Source organism: Dendroctonus ponderosae, unplaced genomic scaffold (assembly GCF_020466585.1).
Source record: "Dendroctonus ponderosae isolate FM_Combo_2020 unplaced genomic scaffold, Dpon_F_20191213v2 Dpon_F_20191213_1, whole genome shotgun sequence".
Taxonomy (NCBI): domain Eukaryota; kingdom Metazoa; phylum Arthropoda; class Insecta; order Coleoptera; family Curculionidae; genus Dendroctonus; species Dendroctonus ponderosae.
This window is the reverse complement of record NW_026017110.1, coordinates 62670748-62686285: the sequence shown is the minus strand read 5'-3', so window position 1 is coordinate 62686285 and position 15538 is coordinate 62670748. Positions and strand designations below refer to the sequence as shown.

Below are 15538 nucleotides of genomic sequence, written 5' to 3'. Positions count from 1 at the left end.
TGCATTGAAATTGAGGCGAAATATGTTTTAGACCATCTTACGTTCATGGGCGATAGAAGACAAAGTGACTATTCTCGAGCGTTCGCTTTGACTAATTTTCGGCAAAAGAAGCACCGTAAAGAGGAAATGTCCCAAATGATTAGTTCCGAATTGAGTTTCAAACCCATCCTCTGTTTTCCCTTCTGGGCAGATCATTATGCCGGCATTATTTACCAGCAGATCAATTGAAGGTTCCTTGTCCAAAATTGTATTAGCACAATTTCGGACTGATTGCAGACTTGTGAGGTCCAACGGTTCTATCACCAGTTCTCCGAGTTTGGCTGTTGATTGGCAAGAAGCCTTAATGTCGTCAGCTGCAGCTGCTGCCTTTTGCTGGTCTCTGCATGCCATTATTACTCGAGCCCCTTTAAGAATTAAGATTTTCATTACATGGTGGCGATTGGTTGACCTGTAAATGAAACGCTCGTGTACCTCTTTCAAAGAAGTCCTTAGCTGTAACTTTTCCGATACCAGTATTGCATCCTGTAATGACTGCCGTTTTGCCATCAAGTCTTGCTGCAGATGTACATGCGGCGCTGAAAAACCCCATTGCGAGAGTACTTTACCAATCAATCGAAGTCACTGCGTTGCGAATCACTTCACGCTGTGCTCAACTAGCCGAGCTTAAGGTTGGTGCCTCGAGTAACCGGTTTATCTATGAATTGTTTTATTTCTTCCAGCTTTGGGAGTTTTTGCCTTGGAATTCTATCGATCCCACCTATAAATATAGTAGAATAAACTTTAGATACGACGTAAAATTTGCTGTACTGTAATCAATCACTCAAGTTGATCAGTTTTGTTTGGTACAAGTCATCACAGATTACCAAACGATAGATAAAGTGATAAAGACGAGACCAAACCAGTCATGCTTAGTCATGCTGACGATAGAACCAATTTGGAACCCATAGATGAAGGCAAGTAACCAATGAACTTACTTTATACACATGGGCAAGAAAAAGTTATTATGTGCGAGATATCCCTATTTTTTGTGTTAATTAGAGATCTATTGTGGCCAATGAATACTTGCAACGGTAAATTTCCGATAATATTAACGTTACTTATTTAAAACAAGACAGCGGCAGATTGTAAAAGGCAGACAATAAAGTGGATTTAAACAATCTTCGTTTCATGTATAACATGACATGGCAAAGACGTCTTTCCCACAGTGGGTAAATCCACCATTTTATCCACACTGATGGTTTCATTACAGTTTACTATTCATTATTTTCATTCGTTCTACTTTTACTTTAATAAGTTGCAACACACAAATTGGCACCGACTTTAAAAACTCTCATTCCAAAACTATTGATGAAACTTTGTGTTGAGAATTTATTTTGCAAAAATTCCTCACGGTGCTAAATGTACATTTTCAAACTGCCCGCCATTCAGCGTGGTCAGAGCTGCCAAGATCCTCGCATGTGAAATATCTAGGCTACCGCTAGACGCCAGAGTCATTATCCACAGATCACTGACGTCTGTGATCTGTGGTTATTATCAGTCACCACTATGACACAGATCAAATAGTGTCTGGCAGAGTGTGAATCTCTGTGATATGCGGTGATATACTTGTCTTCATCTATGGTGATATGCGTGTCACATTTTCGTCTCTTCCAGTGTGAGTCCGCGTTTTCCAGACGTTCCCTTACCCCTGGATCATCTTTCTTTCGTGTATCTTTACTTGAAATCGAATTAAAAAATATTCACGGGCAATGCCAAGCAATTAAATTTTGAAAATTACACATAGTTTTCTATATGCGGAGCTTTCTTAACTCTCTTAACGAATTTTCCATGTGCAACTGAAAAATGAGGATAAAGTCGGACAGTACACTATAAAAGCAATCGCCACTTCGTCAATTTGCCATGTCTTTTAATGCGGATGGAGACCTGGAGCTCAAAGTTCGAAAAGGTACGAAAGCCTGATGATGAACCTTATTAAAACTAGCCAACCATCCAAACAGCCATTCTAAAAAAAACATGTTTCAGCGACTGAACGGATTTCTGAAAATATGCATATAGTGGCAAATGAGCCTTCCCTGGCATTTTACCGGTTGCAGGAGCACGTTAGAAAAGCCCTGAATCCTATGGTTGATCGCAGGACCGATGTGAACAAATTACAAACCGAGCTGCAGGGCAGATGTTACGATATGGACTACGCATCAAGGTTACCAGCGACCCATTCATCTCCCATCAGTAGCACATAAGTACCTGTTTTTCAGTGCTCTGAAATCTATGCAAAAGGCTGATGAAATCTTCGATAACATTCGTGAAAATCTGAAGAATGCCATTTTCCTAAAGCAGCAGCTGAAATATGAAGAGTCAAGGAGGAGGAAGGCAGACTCCAGTTCAGTCTACAAGAGGCTCTCAGCACACATTACTTTGGACTTACCGGAGCTGCCAGAGCTCTCCGATGTAGTGAGAGAAACTGCCAATCGAGTGGAGAGCATGATGAGCAAAGCAACTCATGCTTCCAACAGCTAATGACTCGCAACACCATAGAAATTCTCAATTGTGATAATGTACTTCTGCTGAATTGTAATAGTTATACATATATATTGCTTCTTTGTTTTGTTTGTACAAATAACTTTATAATAAATATTATTGCACCATTAAAAAGGAAGTATTTTCTTTCAAGTCTCTAAGTCTCTACAATACAAAACTGTATTCAAAAGGAAATACAGTAAAGTCCGCTTATAGTGAACTTTCGGTTAAAACGAACTTTTTTCCATTAATTGAAACGTTAACAAAACAAATGTTAGATGTAAGAAGTTAAAATTATCTGCACATGAAGAGGTTGACACGGGACTTATTAAGTGGTTTACTCAAAAAGGACAAGAAAACGTTCCCATAACTGGCAGTGTTTTGCAAGAAAACGCTAGTGAAATGGGGAGTAAAATAAAAAACAAAGAGTTTGCTTGTTCTAAAAGTTGGGAAGAGCGTTTCAAAAAGAGGCATAATATCAGAAGCGGAAAAATTGTTGGAGAGTGCCGGTGAAAAATCCTTCTTAGGAAAACGTTAGAGGCGATCGATGAAAATGAAACATTTTCTATAAATCTCTTAGATGCAGTCAATTTCATTCATAGAGCTGGGCAAAAAGTTAGCAGAAAAACCATTGCAAATTGCTTTAAGCATGGGGATTTGTAATAAAACAAAATGATTATGAACGAGACGATGAAATTCCACTTAACGAATGGTTAGAAAAGTATAGACTCTGACTACGAGTATGAAACAGACAAAGATGTCCCAATGTTGTCGAAGAACAAGTTAAAACCAAATTGAGTGATTTAAATTTCTTCGAATATGTGAGCATTGATAATGATATTCTTACAAGAGAAATGTTGACCGATGAGCAAATTATAGACTCCGCAACCTCATCTACAGCTTTAAGCAATAATGAGAAAGATGACGATTTAGGTGAAACGTATTCTACTGTAGACACTAACGCTGTTCCAACGATTTCTGAAATGACAAAAAAAGTGTCAGAAACACGGAATTTTCTACAATCACGCCAAGTTCCCAATCATATCTGGGAGTCCTTTTGTGATCTTGAAAACTACATAAATAACATCTATTTTTACAACGGAAATGTACAAACAAAAATTACAGACTTTATGAAGTAGATTTCAAATTTAATTTTGTTTATCTTTTTGTGTTCTTTTTAGTCATACCGACTAACTTCTACTACTCTATGTAAAAATAACGAAATAAAATACACCATGTGTTTTTGTATTATTATTCGCTTATAGCGAACTCCGGATATAACAAATCAGTTTTAGTTCATTTTTCACGTTTGTTATATCCGGACTCAACTGTATATAATTTATTTCACATACGTTCTAAGACCCTGAAATTCAAATGCCTTTCTTAATAAATGAGGACTAATTGAATTTTGATTAGCAACATTTAATGTTAAGTAAGATGTTACTTGATGGTTTGTAATCAAATTCGCGCTAATATATTCAAGGTAGTTCATAAGCATGCAAGGAAATTATTCTTCAGGAAATCTGACTTGACAATAACTTTTAATTTCAATATCAGGAGAGCAGCCACCATGCAGTCCAATCTCCTTCAATAAAATATATTTCAACCTGTAGGCGATATTAAACTGGTCAAAAATAATGTAGGTTTTCAATTTTTCGCGTTAAATACACATCCAAACCCCAAAAACACAGTTTATGCAGCCCAAAAAACGCCCATCACTTATCGTTTCACAAATAATAAAACTTGAGTGGTACCTATATATGTTTTTTAAGTCGCAACATTGAATTTGCGAATGCTCTTATTGAGTAAACACCGCTGATTATCAATCCTCTGTCGATTATAAAAGCAACACGATAATTTTTTCTGCCAAAAACATGTTGACAACGGGGGATGTGACTTAAATAAATCTATAAATATTTGAATAAATATCAGTTTAATTTGATGTTATCAAAATACAGAAACGCATCTTCTTGTTATCACTGAATTACACTCACAACAGATTGAAGTCGACTTTTCCAAAAGCGTATTGAAAATTGCAGTTTTTCCTAAAGTGTCTGTGCCGGTTAAAAAAACGTAAGCTTTAAGTGGGATAAAACATAATGGAACTCACAGTTATATAATAATCCACAAGTAATTAAGTAATTTGAAAATATTTTTTTTAAATGTACCTGTAGTATTGAAAGCCTATTTTTAATACAACTAATTGAAATAACCCTGGATTAGTAATTAGAATCGAATTCAGCTATAGCAGGTAAATCACCTACCTAATGTGAAAGAGCCTGGCCTTACACCCACAGGCTAAAAATTTCAATGATCTTAATATTTCTGCTAAAACCTTGATATCGACGATTAAATCCGCGAAATTAAGTGATTGAAATATTATTCATCTAGAAAATAAGCGCTTCAAGTTCAAGTTTCAAATGCAACATTTAACAAAACCCCTAGCAGGATGTGAAAACCTGCGAGTATGTAAATTTAAACAAATCAACTAAATCGTCAATCGGCGCTTTAAATAGATCAACCAAAACGAACGAAATAACACGGCATTTTTTACTCAGATGAAGAGAAAAAACCCGATGAAAAAGTACCTAATTAAAATTTAATCAATTATACGTTATGTATAACAACATGAGATGAGATTAGAAATTCCCCAAATAAAAAACCCAGACGTACAACAATGGCATGCTAATTAAGAATAAACTGAATGAAGGTTGATGGCAGGTTACTGAAGAAAACGATTCAGATGATAAACAAATATTTAAATTGATGAGAAAGCACGTCATCCGCGAATTCCACTTCCGGACAGATTACTTAAAATATGGAAAACACAACGACGGGTACCCGTTTTTTCGCGCGATTCGGGAGACGAAAGAACCTTCAGTAAAATCTTGAAATTTCTTCAAGAACAACCAGACCATTTCTGACGGTGGGGACCACCATATATTACGATCTAAGACATACAGATCGGCAGTTAAGCAAAAAGTGCAAGAAAACAATAAAGTCTAAACATCTAACTTGTGCTTAAACCATCATGATCAAGTTTGTAATTTTGTTCGGGCTTTGCGCGCAAATTTTCGCGCTTCCTGCTGGACTAAATAATGCTAAGGGTAAGCGAAAAGCTGAAAATATTTCAGAAAAAGTGCAAAAGTGAATAGTGAGCGCAAAGCATGTATGTACCTACATTGACCATTTTTAGAGTTAACCAGAGCAGTGCGCTCTGCCGATCCGCACCATTACAAAAAACACGGTGGGTCAGGAGGTTACTTTGGTCAGGGAGGCTACGGAGGTGGCTATGGGGGTGGTTATGGAGGTGGCTACGGAGGCGGCCATCCTGGAGGTGGCTATGGAGGCGGCCATCCTGGAGGTTACTATGGAGGATACCCGAGCGGTTATGGCGGAGGGCAGGCTCAAGCCCAAGCCCAAGGTAAACCTAATAAATACGAAGGCATCTGGTCAATCACTGGGGCTGAAACGCTATAAAATCGACATTTAACCAATGTAAAAATTAACTTAGCTCAAGCTGGAGCTGTTGGAGGTGGCCATGGAGGAGCAGTGGCTCAAGCACAATCTCAATCTCAATCGACGTCCTTCGGATTTGGGCCTTTTGTGGCCAGTTTCTCTCAAGCCCAAGCGTCAGCTAGCGCCGGGGGAGGCGACGGGGGCTTATAGTAAGACAAATGGCGATGAAGAAAATGTTTCAGACACTTTACTTCAAATTTCAGTTATTAAACAAGGGCCCGATCACTTCTTTGGCAAAGCCACAACTCTGAGAAAATACCAAACTTTGACTGAAGAGATAGAAATGGAAGATCGTCGCTCTTAGTGGTTAATTTAGCAATTAGTTAAGTAGGTGTAAATAAGTATCAACTAGTCCTTTTTGTACCACATTTATTTATGTTCAATAAATATTTAGCAGAAAAGGCTTTAGCTTATTTATTCCGCAATAGTTCAACTGCTGGACGATTGAAGTCCGTTAAAACAGAAATAACGAAGTGGTGGACCAACGAGTGCAAAAATGCGACAAAGTTTCCAAAGTTCAATGGATAATAGTAGGTATTTACAGCATCGTTTGGAAATTTTCAACAATAATAACAGAGAAGCTCCAATGTCTAATAATTGCTATAGTTTGGACAACCACAAGTGAACCTCCTAAATATAATTAGGCTGTTGGAAATTAGCGGTTTACCCTAAAGGCTATATATTAAGTCTATAAAACCAAAGGTCATATTATGTACAAATTGAGTATAATTACCTACTCGCTAAAATTTAATAGTGTTTGTGAGATAAAGAAGGCAATACCGTTTAAAAATATACGAGATCACAGTTTAGAGTTTGTTTTTGCTCCAAGTTTAGCGAAAAAATGGGTATAAAAAGAAACGCAAAATTTAATTAAAATCTACTAAACCCTTGGGTCTCGCAGACCCATGTTAAATGTATTTGTCACTTAAACCCTGCATATTTTAATAAAATTAGTTGTAGCCATGCGTGCCATTTAAACTAAACTTGGAATTAAAAATTACTTAGTCAGTGTAGCTAAAAGCTGCCAGCTTAATACTTCTTTGTTTTAGTTTTCTTCGTGCTCTGTCGAGTTAATAAGTTTATAGCCTTTCGGCCTTTTTCTAAAATACACAAAACCTAACACTAAAAATAATATTGTCCAAAACGTTAACACTAATATCACTCTATAATACCATTTCTCTGATAGAACGTCGTAAATAATGTTCGAAGGATAGCAATAGCTTGCTGAGCCGGACGGCCTATAAAGCGCTGCATCAGAAAAGCATTCTGTGCATTGATAATCTAAAGATCCACTGCACTCCTTACAACTATAATGGCACTTAATACATTTGCCATTACTGGCTAAATTAATTCCGTCGTATTTTTCGGTTAAATCGTTCCTACTGTCATAGAACCCCTGCGTGCAATTTGTTATACATGTCCCATTGTATAACAATAAGCCCCCGTAACATTCTAAAAAGAAAAAAAGCTATAATTTTATTCAAAGCTATTCCAGCAGTCAGTTATGATCCAGGTTAGTAAGAGAAGAAATATGATGATATATACATGGTGGCGTTCCTATAAAATAAACGAGACTAAATAACCAAAATCTGACAACAATTTCAACACAACATGTCATGCATCTACAAGTAAAAACAACTTACCCAATATTAAGGACGTCCATGTAATTGCTCAGCAGGTCCTTTACATAAAGTCTCACTGCGAGTTTATTTATTAATGCTGTCTTTTACACACGCCAATCCTGAACATATGATTTTACAAAACAACAAAAGACATAGAACTACTACTCGTGCGCTATTTAACAAGACCGCATCCTATCAACCCCATTGATATCTGTACAAGTTAACACAAAATAAACTGTTAGTCACGGGAAATCTAAAAAATAGGCAGATTTTACCACAGTTTTTATTGTATTGTAAATTTTACAAACAGTAGTAGGGCTTACAATATAGCATAAATAACAACAAAGAGCTTTTAATGGTTTTGCCTGCAATCCATTCAAGGCTTTATATACAGAAACGGAACGAGACAAAACCATCAGAGACTCATATTGGCCATCATAATATAGTGTACATCAATGTATGCCACAAGTCAGGTTACAATATGGCCGAGACGATCACACAATCAAATTCACACTTTTGAGCCATTTTAACGAAAAAGAAATATAACCTTCCCTCATTTCGATATGTGTAACTTAACTAGCTAATAGTCATTAAGTGATATTGTCCGATTATTTAAGGAAATCCTTAGATCTAACAATAATAAACTCCACTCACACAATCTTATTCATATAGCTACCTACCAATTTAGGCGGAATTTTTCGTTAGTTATCAGCCAAAGCAAACTATATCATTTAATTTGTTTCCTGCCAGCCCGAAATACCGAAAATTTTACCAGTGGGAAATTATTTAGTTTATTAACAATTTATGAATTGCTGATCAACTGTTCAGAGCAATTGCTTAAAATTTTCCCAAGCCTTTAAAAATTGCCATTCTCTTCTAAATCTAATTAACTTATAGGGCTGCTATCTTTAATAAGTGTAGACACCTTAACGGTAAAAATTGCTAAAAAATCAGTAATAACCAACAGCAGAAGGTTATATTTCCAGTGCACATCTAATCCTAAACATATATTATGTAATAGATACTAATTTTGATTCGTACGTTTTGATTTAAAGAAAACTTTTGCGCTGCCAGAACTTGCACTGAAGGTAGTAATTCGCTTCGAGCAGGCTTGTCCGGTCGCAAAATGATATTTTGTTCAAACTGCTGGAAAAAGGCCGTCGAACAAGTGTGCTCTTAGCGTAAACCCCATATCGATTGGAGGCGATGGAATAGATGGGGAAAGTAAACTGTAAAAGCAATTAATAAAATGACTAGAAATATTTGTTGTTAATGCCTCTCGCGATTACAGATTCAGACTTTAACAATACAAAGTATTACTTGTTTGAAAACTATCGTAACTAATTATTAGTTCAATCACTAGAATGCTCTATACGATTCATTCAATTTGGTATTTGCTCACTTGCACGCAAGCAAAGGAAATGACAGGAAGTATCAACACTAAAATTGCATGCATCCACGTATACCTTAAAATTAATGGTTAACATATACGTTCAGGAACTACTTTTAACATACAAGGAATCCGAAAATTAGTTTATCGTGATGTCAAATTATTCAGTAGACGACTCGGAATTGAAAATTTCAAAATTATAATAAATAAAAAACTAATAGGATCGCATTTCCAAATTTATGGATACCTTGCACCAACGTTAAATAAAGTGAGTCTTTAAATATTATATACAATAAACAATCACAGTAAATTATTAACTTACTAAATATTAACTAAAGAACCGTTATAAACGGATAGTCGGATAACAGTAAATTCAAGCACCTTTCGAGTTAGGTGAAGGTAAACAGTTCTATTTTGCACACAGAACTGCCGGCTTGTGCAAACGTTATTGATACTTTTACGAATAATTGCACTTTAACCATTTACTATTACACTACTTCCTATGAACATTTACTTCAACTTATTGGGCTATCCTGACCCACTATACGTTATTACTTCAGAAAACTAACGAATTTGGCACACACATCTTAGTCAACCCCATTGATATTTTTAGCTCTGTCCCATAATCTCAAATAACAAAAAGCAAAACGATATTTTAAGTAACATGAACCACATCCACAAAACGACTGAATTACCCTGGCTAACAGTGAGTGTAAAAATGCCACAATATTTCTTCAGTTATAAAAATCACATCACCAACACTCAATAACAATCACCAACGATTTATTGACAAATAATATTCTACTGAACTGAAAGTATTGATTTAAATGAACTCGTTCGGCCACTATCTTTCGACTAATACAAAGGTGACTGTTACTGAAAATGGCACAATGCAAAATCCGTATTGGACTCTGGTATCAAAAGTGATTTTTTAAAAGATGGCAGTGAAGCACTTCAACTAGTTATTTTGTAATACTATTCATAAAAACAACAAAGATATGATCATTTCATTGATAATAAAAAATAAATACTCAGCATTGTTCAACAAAAATATTAAGTAACTAACTATCCTTCTTCAGGTACAGTATTGAAAAAATATTTGCAATTAATCAGTTAAAACAGCCATTTTCCTATAACGTAAGTTTTATGTTTTATGTTTTCTGAGTAGTAGCTAAACACAAAATGACATTTTTTAAATTAGATCACAGATAATAATATCAATTTAGTTACAATGCTCCGACAGAGAAAAAAACGCAAATAAGTACGTAAAACAAGATTTTATGTGAGTAAGATAACGGCTGCTTTTAATAGGTATTTTAAGGTACTGTACATAAAAATTACAGCTAAAGATAAATAAAAAAGTAACTTAATTATGAGTTTTTGTTGCTGGGTACTACTGTACCTGAACAAAGAAATCTACGTGAACGTGTTAAACATTGGCCAACCGTCGTAAAAAATCTGGCTATAAAGGAAGCATGTTTTCGTAAAAAAATTATGTGAAAATTGTTGTCAGAATTTTGCACTAAAGTAGTTATTTCTCTCACAGCAAAGATAATTCGATTTACTAACCGTCCTTCGTTATTTACAAACAAATGTAAAATAAAAATTAGTAAACTAATGGGTATTAGTAACACAGAAAGGAAGTCGGTATGTAGAGATGAACGCAAGTACGATACTGAAATAAAACACAACAAACCTAAACAAAAATTGCTGTTCGCATGTTTGCATGACGACGATGAGCTCTTCTGTTTTTCTTCTACTTCTAGCGTATCTTTGCGATTCTAGAAAAGAATAATTTTCCAATTAACATCGAGTTACGAAATCAAACACAAGAATGTGTCTAACCATTCTAAAAAAATAAAGAGCACCAAAGAATCATTTTTGTCCGGCACAGTTATTTATTATTTTATCAATATGGCGTAAATTATGAACCCCTACCTCGGCTCCGTTTTTCCAATTCGCAGAGGAATCAATTGAGTTATGCAAAACATCGTTATATAGAACTGGAATCGTGCTATCTGCCTCTTTAGATTGCTTCAAATCGTATGCAGGACGCGTTGCAGTTCCATACAGCGTCAAATCCCAGTACTTAATGTCTGCTAAAATGCACCTTTAATTAATTTGCGGCAAAATAACAAAAACTTCAATATAAAATAAGGTCATGGAAAAGAAAAAATACTACGTAGCGATGCCTTTAGCGGAGGTATTACTGAGCTGTGAAGTCAGCATTTCACAGTATTTGTCCGAAAACAACGCCATGATAACTAATGATGCTTAAGGATAAAAAAAAACATTCGGCCAATGCTATATGTATATGAAATAAGAACATTTTTATTTGGTGATTATTACCTACTGAATTATATTCTTATGCTTCCTGGGTCTGAGTCAAAGTGTGAAGTAAACATTTTGAATATCGTTTATTTCATTACGTTTCAGCAAGACAACAACGCCATCATCAGATTAAAAAAAACATTATGTATAAAAGTTTCCCAATTATGAGTTTGTGTAAATTTTAAATCTGATGATGGCGCTGTTGTCTCGCCGAAACGATATTCAACATTTTTACCTCTCACTTTGACTGAGACTCAGGAAGGATAAGAATATAATAACAGTTTCACGCAGTCAGGAAAATAAATAAAAATTAATTACTGAACGTGAATAAATGCAGCAATCTAATTTTGGCTAAAAAAGCATTACATCTACTCCAAAAAATAAGCCTCAATACAAAAAAAAGCGGTTAAACAAATTTGAGTATTTTAACATGCAGTTAAATTACCCTTCGATTCTTTATTGCATGGTTTGTCACTTGGCTTGGGAAAAAACGGTTTCATGTTGGGATTAAAATTCGACGATTGAATGTCGCGACTTTTTTCCTTTAGTTTTTGGCTTTTCTTATAACTTTTCTTGTCGCTGGAGTCTCTTGCGGGTATCATAACCGGGTACGTAATAGTGACGTTTTTAACGAATTTTAAATAGTGTTTCACCATTTGCTCGTGGTCCAGATTCACTTTACTATCGGGAACTGCATAGAAATACGGAGAAAAGTCGCTTGTTGTGCTACTGATTGTACTGGTAGGAAGAGACGTCTTCGCTTTACTTTTGGAAGCGCTATTTAATATCGTGTTGTTGAGAATGTTAGCAACTATCGTATCTTTAACAGGCCCAATTTGCTTTACTTTGGGTTTCGACAGAATTTTCGGCGGTCTCGTTGTGATAACCGATAGCCGCTGGTTTTTAAGCTTTGGAAACGTTTTTTGTTTGGGTTTATTCTTTTTAGAACCTCTGGACGGTTTTTTATTCGGTTTGAGAGGCTCATTCGTATTTGAAGATATTGACTGAAACCGTTTCGTTCCATATAATAATAAGGACCAATTCTGAAGCGTTGCTCTTCCTGAAATTAATAATAGCGAAATGTTAGAATGTTAGTAAATTCGCCGAGACAGATTAGCTTCAATTTGATAAACGGCACTTAATGGGCTTTCTGTATATACAAACACCTCAATGGTAACAATGCAAGTAAAGCGATTGGATTAGTTAGTAAAATTAGTTATTAATCAAGTGCCTCCTTATCATCATTTGGCCTATTTAAGTCAACTATAAACGAAACTAAGCTTCACGTCAGCCTCGAGAGCTATCTATGTTATACCTGTAAAGTTGTTGATAAGTAACGCAATCCAAATTGTTTAGTTTTTGTTTCAATACAATAAAAATGTTCTTTATTTACCCATTAGACGGCCATCGTTGTGAATTTCAAGTTTCCAAGTACCAAATGGCGATTCTCCCCATGAATGGACCGACATGAAAGGCCAATAGCTGAACCCAGCTCTGGAATTATCATGGGTTCGGTGTGCCAAAAGCGTAACTTTAGTCCCCATCGGAGAAGTCAGCTGAATATTTAAATCTCCGCGTCTTTGAGCGAAAATCGTCAACTTGGCCTGGACGTGTTCCAAGATTTCAACCCCATCGCACTCTGTCACTTGCATCGGAATAATTACCTCGCTTTTCGCCGGAATCTGCCTGAAAATCACATGCGAACTTAGAATCTTTACAGGCACAGAATAACAATTATTTATCTAACCAAAATATCTAGTTCGAGGTTCAACTGAAACCCTGCAAAGATTGTATGCGTCCCAGACTTTTATAATACGCTTCAAATCTCCTATTTGAATCCTTCTGCACTGGCATAGGCTTTAGAAGGATGTGACAATTTCCTTTCATGACTACCGATTTATTTGAATTTTTCCTTTATTATAAACTACTTTTACTAGACCTGAATAAAAGAACAAATGTGTTTGCATCTAATACCACATTTTAATCAACTAACAACAATTGTTATCATTCATAGCCAATCCCAAACAGTTCTATAACTGTTTTCAGCATAATATGTGCCTTAAATCTTTATTATGTACAGTACGCTTGCTTCATCCAATTCTCCAAAGTCAAAGATTTACGACTTTTAGTTTGATAATGCGACAATTCGAGCTTAAACGGCTATTCACCCTTACGAGATTGAGTTTCGCTTAAACAGGCAGTGCATACGTATTTCCAATTTAGATTCGTCACGCGATATTCGGAAGGCACAATACTAATTATCGTCATCAGCAATTAATTAAATATATCTGGAATATATCTCTATATCAGATCGCGCGACTGGCTCTAAATGACGTAGGCCTGGGTAACTCACTGAATTTTTAGGAGTTGGCGCAGTGCTACGCAAGTGGCTTGGTGCGCCAACCCAACGCACCGGCGCAATAACTCAGTTCTGTTGGTGGGAAAAAGTTGTTTTTAGAATTCTGAAATTTCCAGTTTAAGCCAAGTTACTCTAGCATGCAAACTTGTATTATAGTGTGCCATCATACACACCATAATACAAGTTTGCAACCCCTTTGATTGGATTTTCTTCGGTGTGTACGGGGTGTTCCTTCCTTCTTTTCTTCTAAATGCTCAATTTTCTAAAGTTAGTTAAGTTAAAATTATGAACAAAATTTCGAATCCTTGGTCGCTTTGTAAAGTTCTGAAATACCTTTCCAGCTTCGAATTTGAAACAGAAATCATACGATTTTTTATTAAAAAACGAACAGAATAAGCGAAAAGTGGTTTTTTAGGTTTGACTGCTTTTTTGCATTACTTTCTACTCAAAAACGCTCTATTTTGTAGTTTCACTTAAAAATACTGACGATCTGGACGTCTTCTACGCGAAAAATTACAAGATAAATGTATAGCTTCGTAAAAATTTTACAAAAGCTCTTTTCAGCGTCGAATTCGAGGTAAAAACGAAAAATAAATTCCTCCCGTTTTTCCCAGAAACCCGTTAAGATTTTCTCCAAACCCATCACAAAACTAAAAGTTTTTAGTCGAAAACGCAAAAAACAATTATTTTCTAACAATAATCAGCCAAAAATCACAAAATTAATTTTGCTTGAAAATTCGCCTCATTCATCGATTTGCACGAACTTTAGAAACCTCTTTTTAGGTTCGAAATTGGCACAAAAACCAAATAATTTTATTCAATTTTTAACGAAAGTAATTAAGATTATCTTGAAAAACGACCAGGAAGTAATAGTTTACAAAAAAATTATTTGGAAAATTCGCCGACCACATCGCTCTGAAAATATTTAGTTCCTTTAAATTTCCTGGTCATTCTAGTTTTAACAAAGTTTCTATTAAGCAATTTTTTCTACGCAAAAATCGCATTATTTTAGTTAAAATACTGACAATTTTCAGATATTTTCTGTGAAAAATTATGAGATAGATTTTATTGGAGCACTCGCCTCCTTAACAGCTTTGCAAACATTTTTGGAAAACTTTTGGCAGGTTTGAATTATGGACAAAACCGTAATAATGAATTCTGGGTCTTTTTCCAAAAATATTTCCCCGAACTGAAAAAGCGAAAGTTTAAAATCATTTATTTGGAAAACTCTTGGAATCTGGGGTTTCTTCACGTTTAGGTCAATATTTCTGATCAACACTGTCACTAAACAGAAAAACCGGGTTTTTCCTAACGTTTTACTGTAAAATACTGGCAACTCTTATTATATTCTTATCTTTCCTGGGTCCCAGTCAAAGTGTAAAGTAACAATTTTGAATATCGTTTATTTCATTACGTTTCGGCGAGACAACAGCGCCATCATCAGATTTAAAATGTACACAAACTCATTCGTTTAGGTCTTTGCCTTCTGGAAACCTTAAGTTTGTCTCTCTTAAATCGGACAAGGCAAAGAGCTAAAAGAACGAAATATTTACCAATTAGGAGTTTGTGTAAATTTTAAATCTGATAATTGTTTATGATTTGCATTCGCTTTCAATTTCGTTTGTTATTGTTCTTGACCTATCTTCTCAAACACTTTCAATGGAGCATGTACAGAAGAAAAACAAACAACCCGCAAACAATTTGAAAATTTAGTAGTTTGTGGACAAAAATAAAGTTAATTTTCAAGACCATTTACTAATTGTTCTAATAAAGCTAACCTTATGAGACCACCAAAAGACA

General features: G+C 35.3%; 4 protein-coding genes across 10 annotated transcripts in view; 2 read left to right on the top strand and 2 right to left on the bottom strand.

The window, feature by feature from the left end:
* Window positions 1-751, bottom strand: part of LOC109540995 (retinol dehydrogenase 13) — a gene marked incomplete in the record, with an annotated part of 2117 nt that extends 1366 nt beyond the window's left edge. Inside the window, 2 exon segments of the mRNA XM_048660580.1 lie at window positions 42-404; window positions 472-751. Of these exon segments, the coding sequence (XP_048516537.1) occupies window positions 42-404; window positions 472-589 (481 nt within the window).
* Window positions 752-878: 127 nt separating this feature from the next.
* LOC109540996 (BLOC-1-related complex subunit 8 homolog) lies at window positions 879-2652 on the top strand. 2 transcript variants are annotated; one of them, XM_048660581.1, is made up of 3 exons: window positions 879-953; window positions 2023-2200; window positions 2256-2652. In XM_048660581.1, exons 1-3 carry the CDS (start codon window positions 905-907, stop codon window positions 2515-2517), a joined length of 489 nt encoding a protein of 162 aa, XP_048516538.1. In that variant the 5' UTR covers window positions 879-904; the 3' UTR covers window positions 2518-2652. The 2 variants fall into 2 exon arrangements, with proteins under 2 accessions (XP_048516538.1, XP_019765177.1); XM_019909618.2 differs by lacking the exon at window positions 879-953 and adding an exon at window positions 1495-1945.
* Window positions 2653-5292: 2640 nt separating this feature from the next.
* On the top strand, window positions 5293-6439 carry LOC109541005 (glycine-rich protein DOT1). The gene is made up of 4 exons (XM_019909632.2): window positions 5293-5624; window positions 5714-5941; window positions 6032-6185; window positions 6240-6439. The coding sequence occupies exons 1-4, from the start codon at window positions 5549-5551 to the stop codon at window positions 6244-6246; spliced, it is 465 nt and encodes a 154-aa protein (XP_019765191.1). The 5' UTR covers window positions 5293-5548; the 3' UTR covers window positions 6247-6439.
* LOC109541004 (furin-like protease 1) overlaps window positions 6389-15538 on the bottom strand; it is a 31621-nt gene continuing 22471 nt past the window's right edge. For 4 of the 6 annotated variants that reach the window (XM_048666666.1, XM_048666679.1, XM_048666671.1 and 1 more), the window contains 5 exons: window positions 12773-13065; window positions 11825-12439; window positions 10987-11147; window positions 10745-10829; window positions 6389-7488 (listed from right to left, as the gene is read on the bottom strand). In XM_048666666.1, the coding sequence (XP_048522623.1) occupies window positions 7082-7488; window positions 10745-10829; window positions 10987-11147; window positions 11825-12439; window positions 12773-13065 (1561 nt within the window). In that variant the 3' untranslated portion in view covers window positions 6389-7081. Of the gene's footprint in view, window positions 7489-7923; window positions 8888-10744; window positions 10830-10986; window positions 11148-11824; window positions 12440-12772; window positions 13066-15538 lie in introns of those variants that run through there. The other 2 variants (XM_048666682.1, XM_019909629.2) reach the window with 2 other exon arrangements.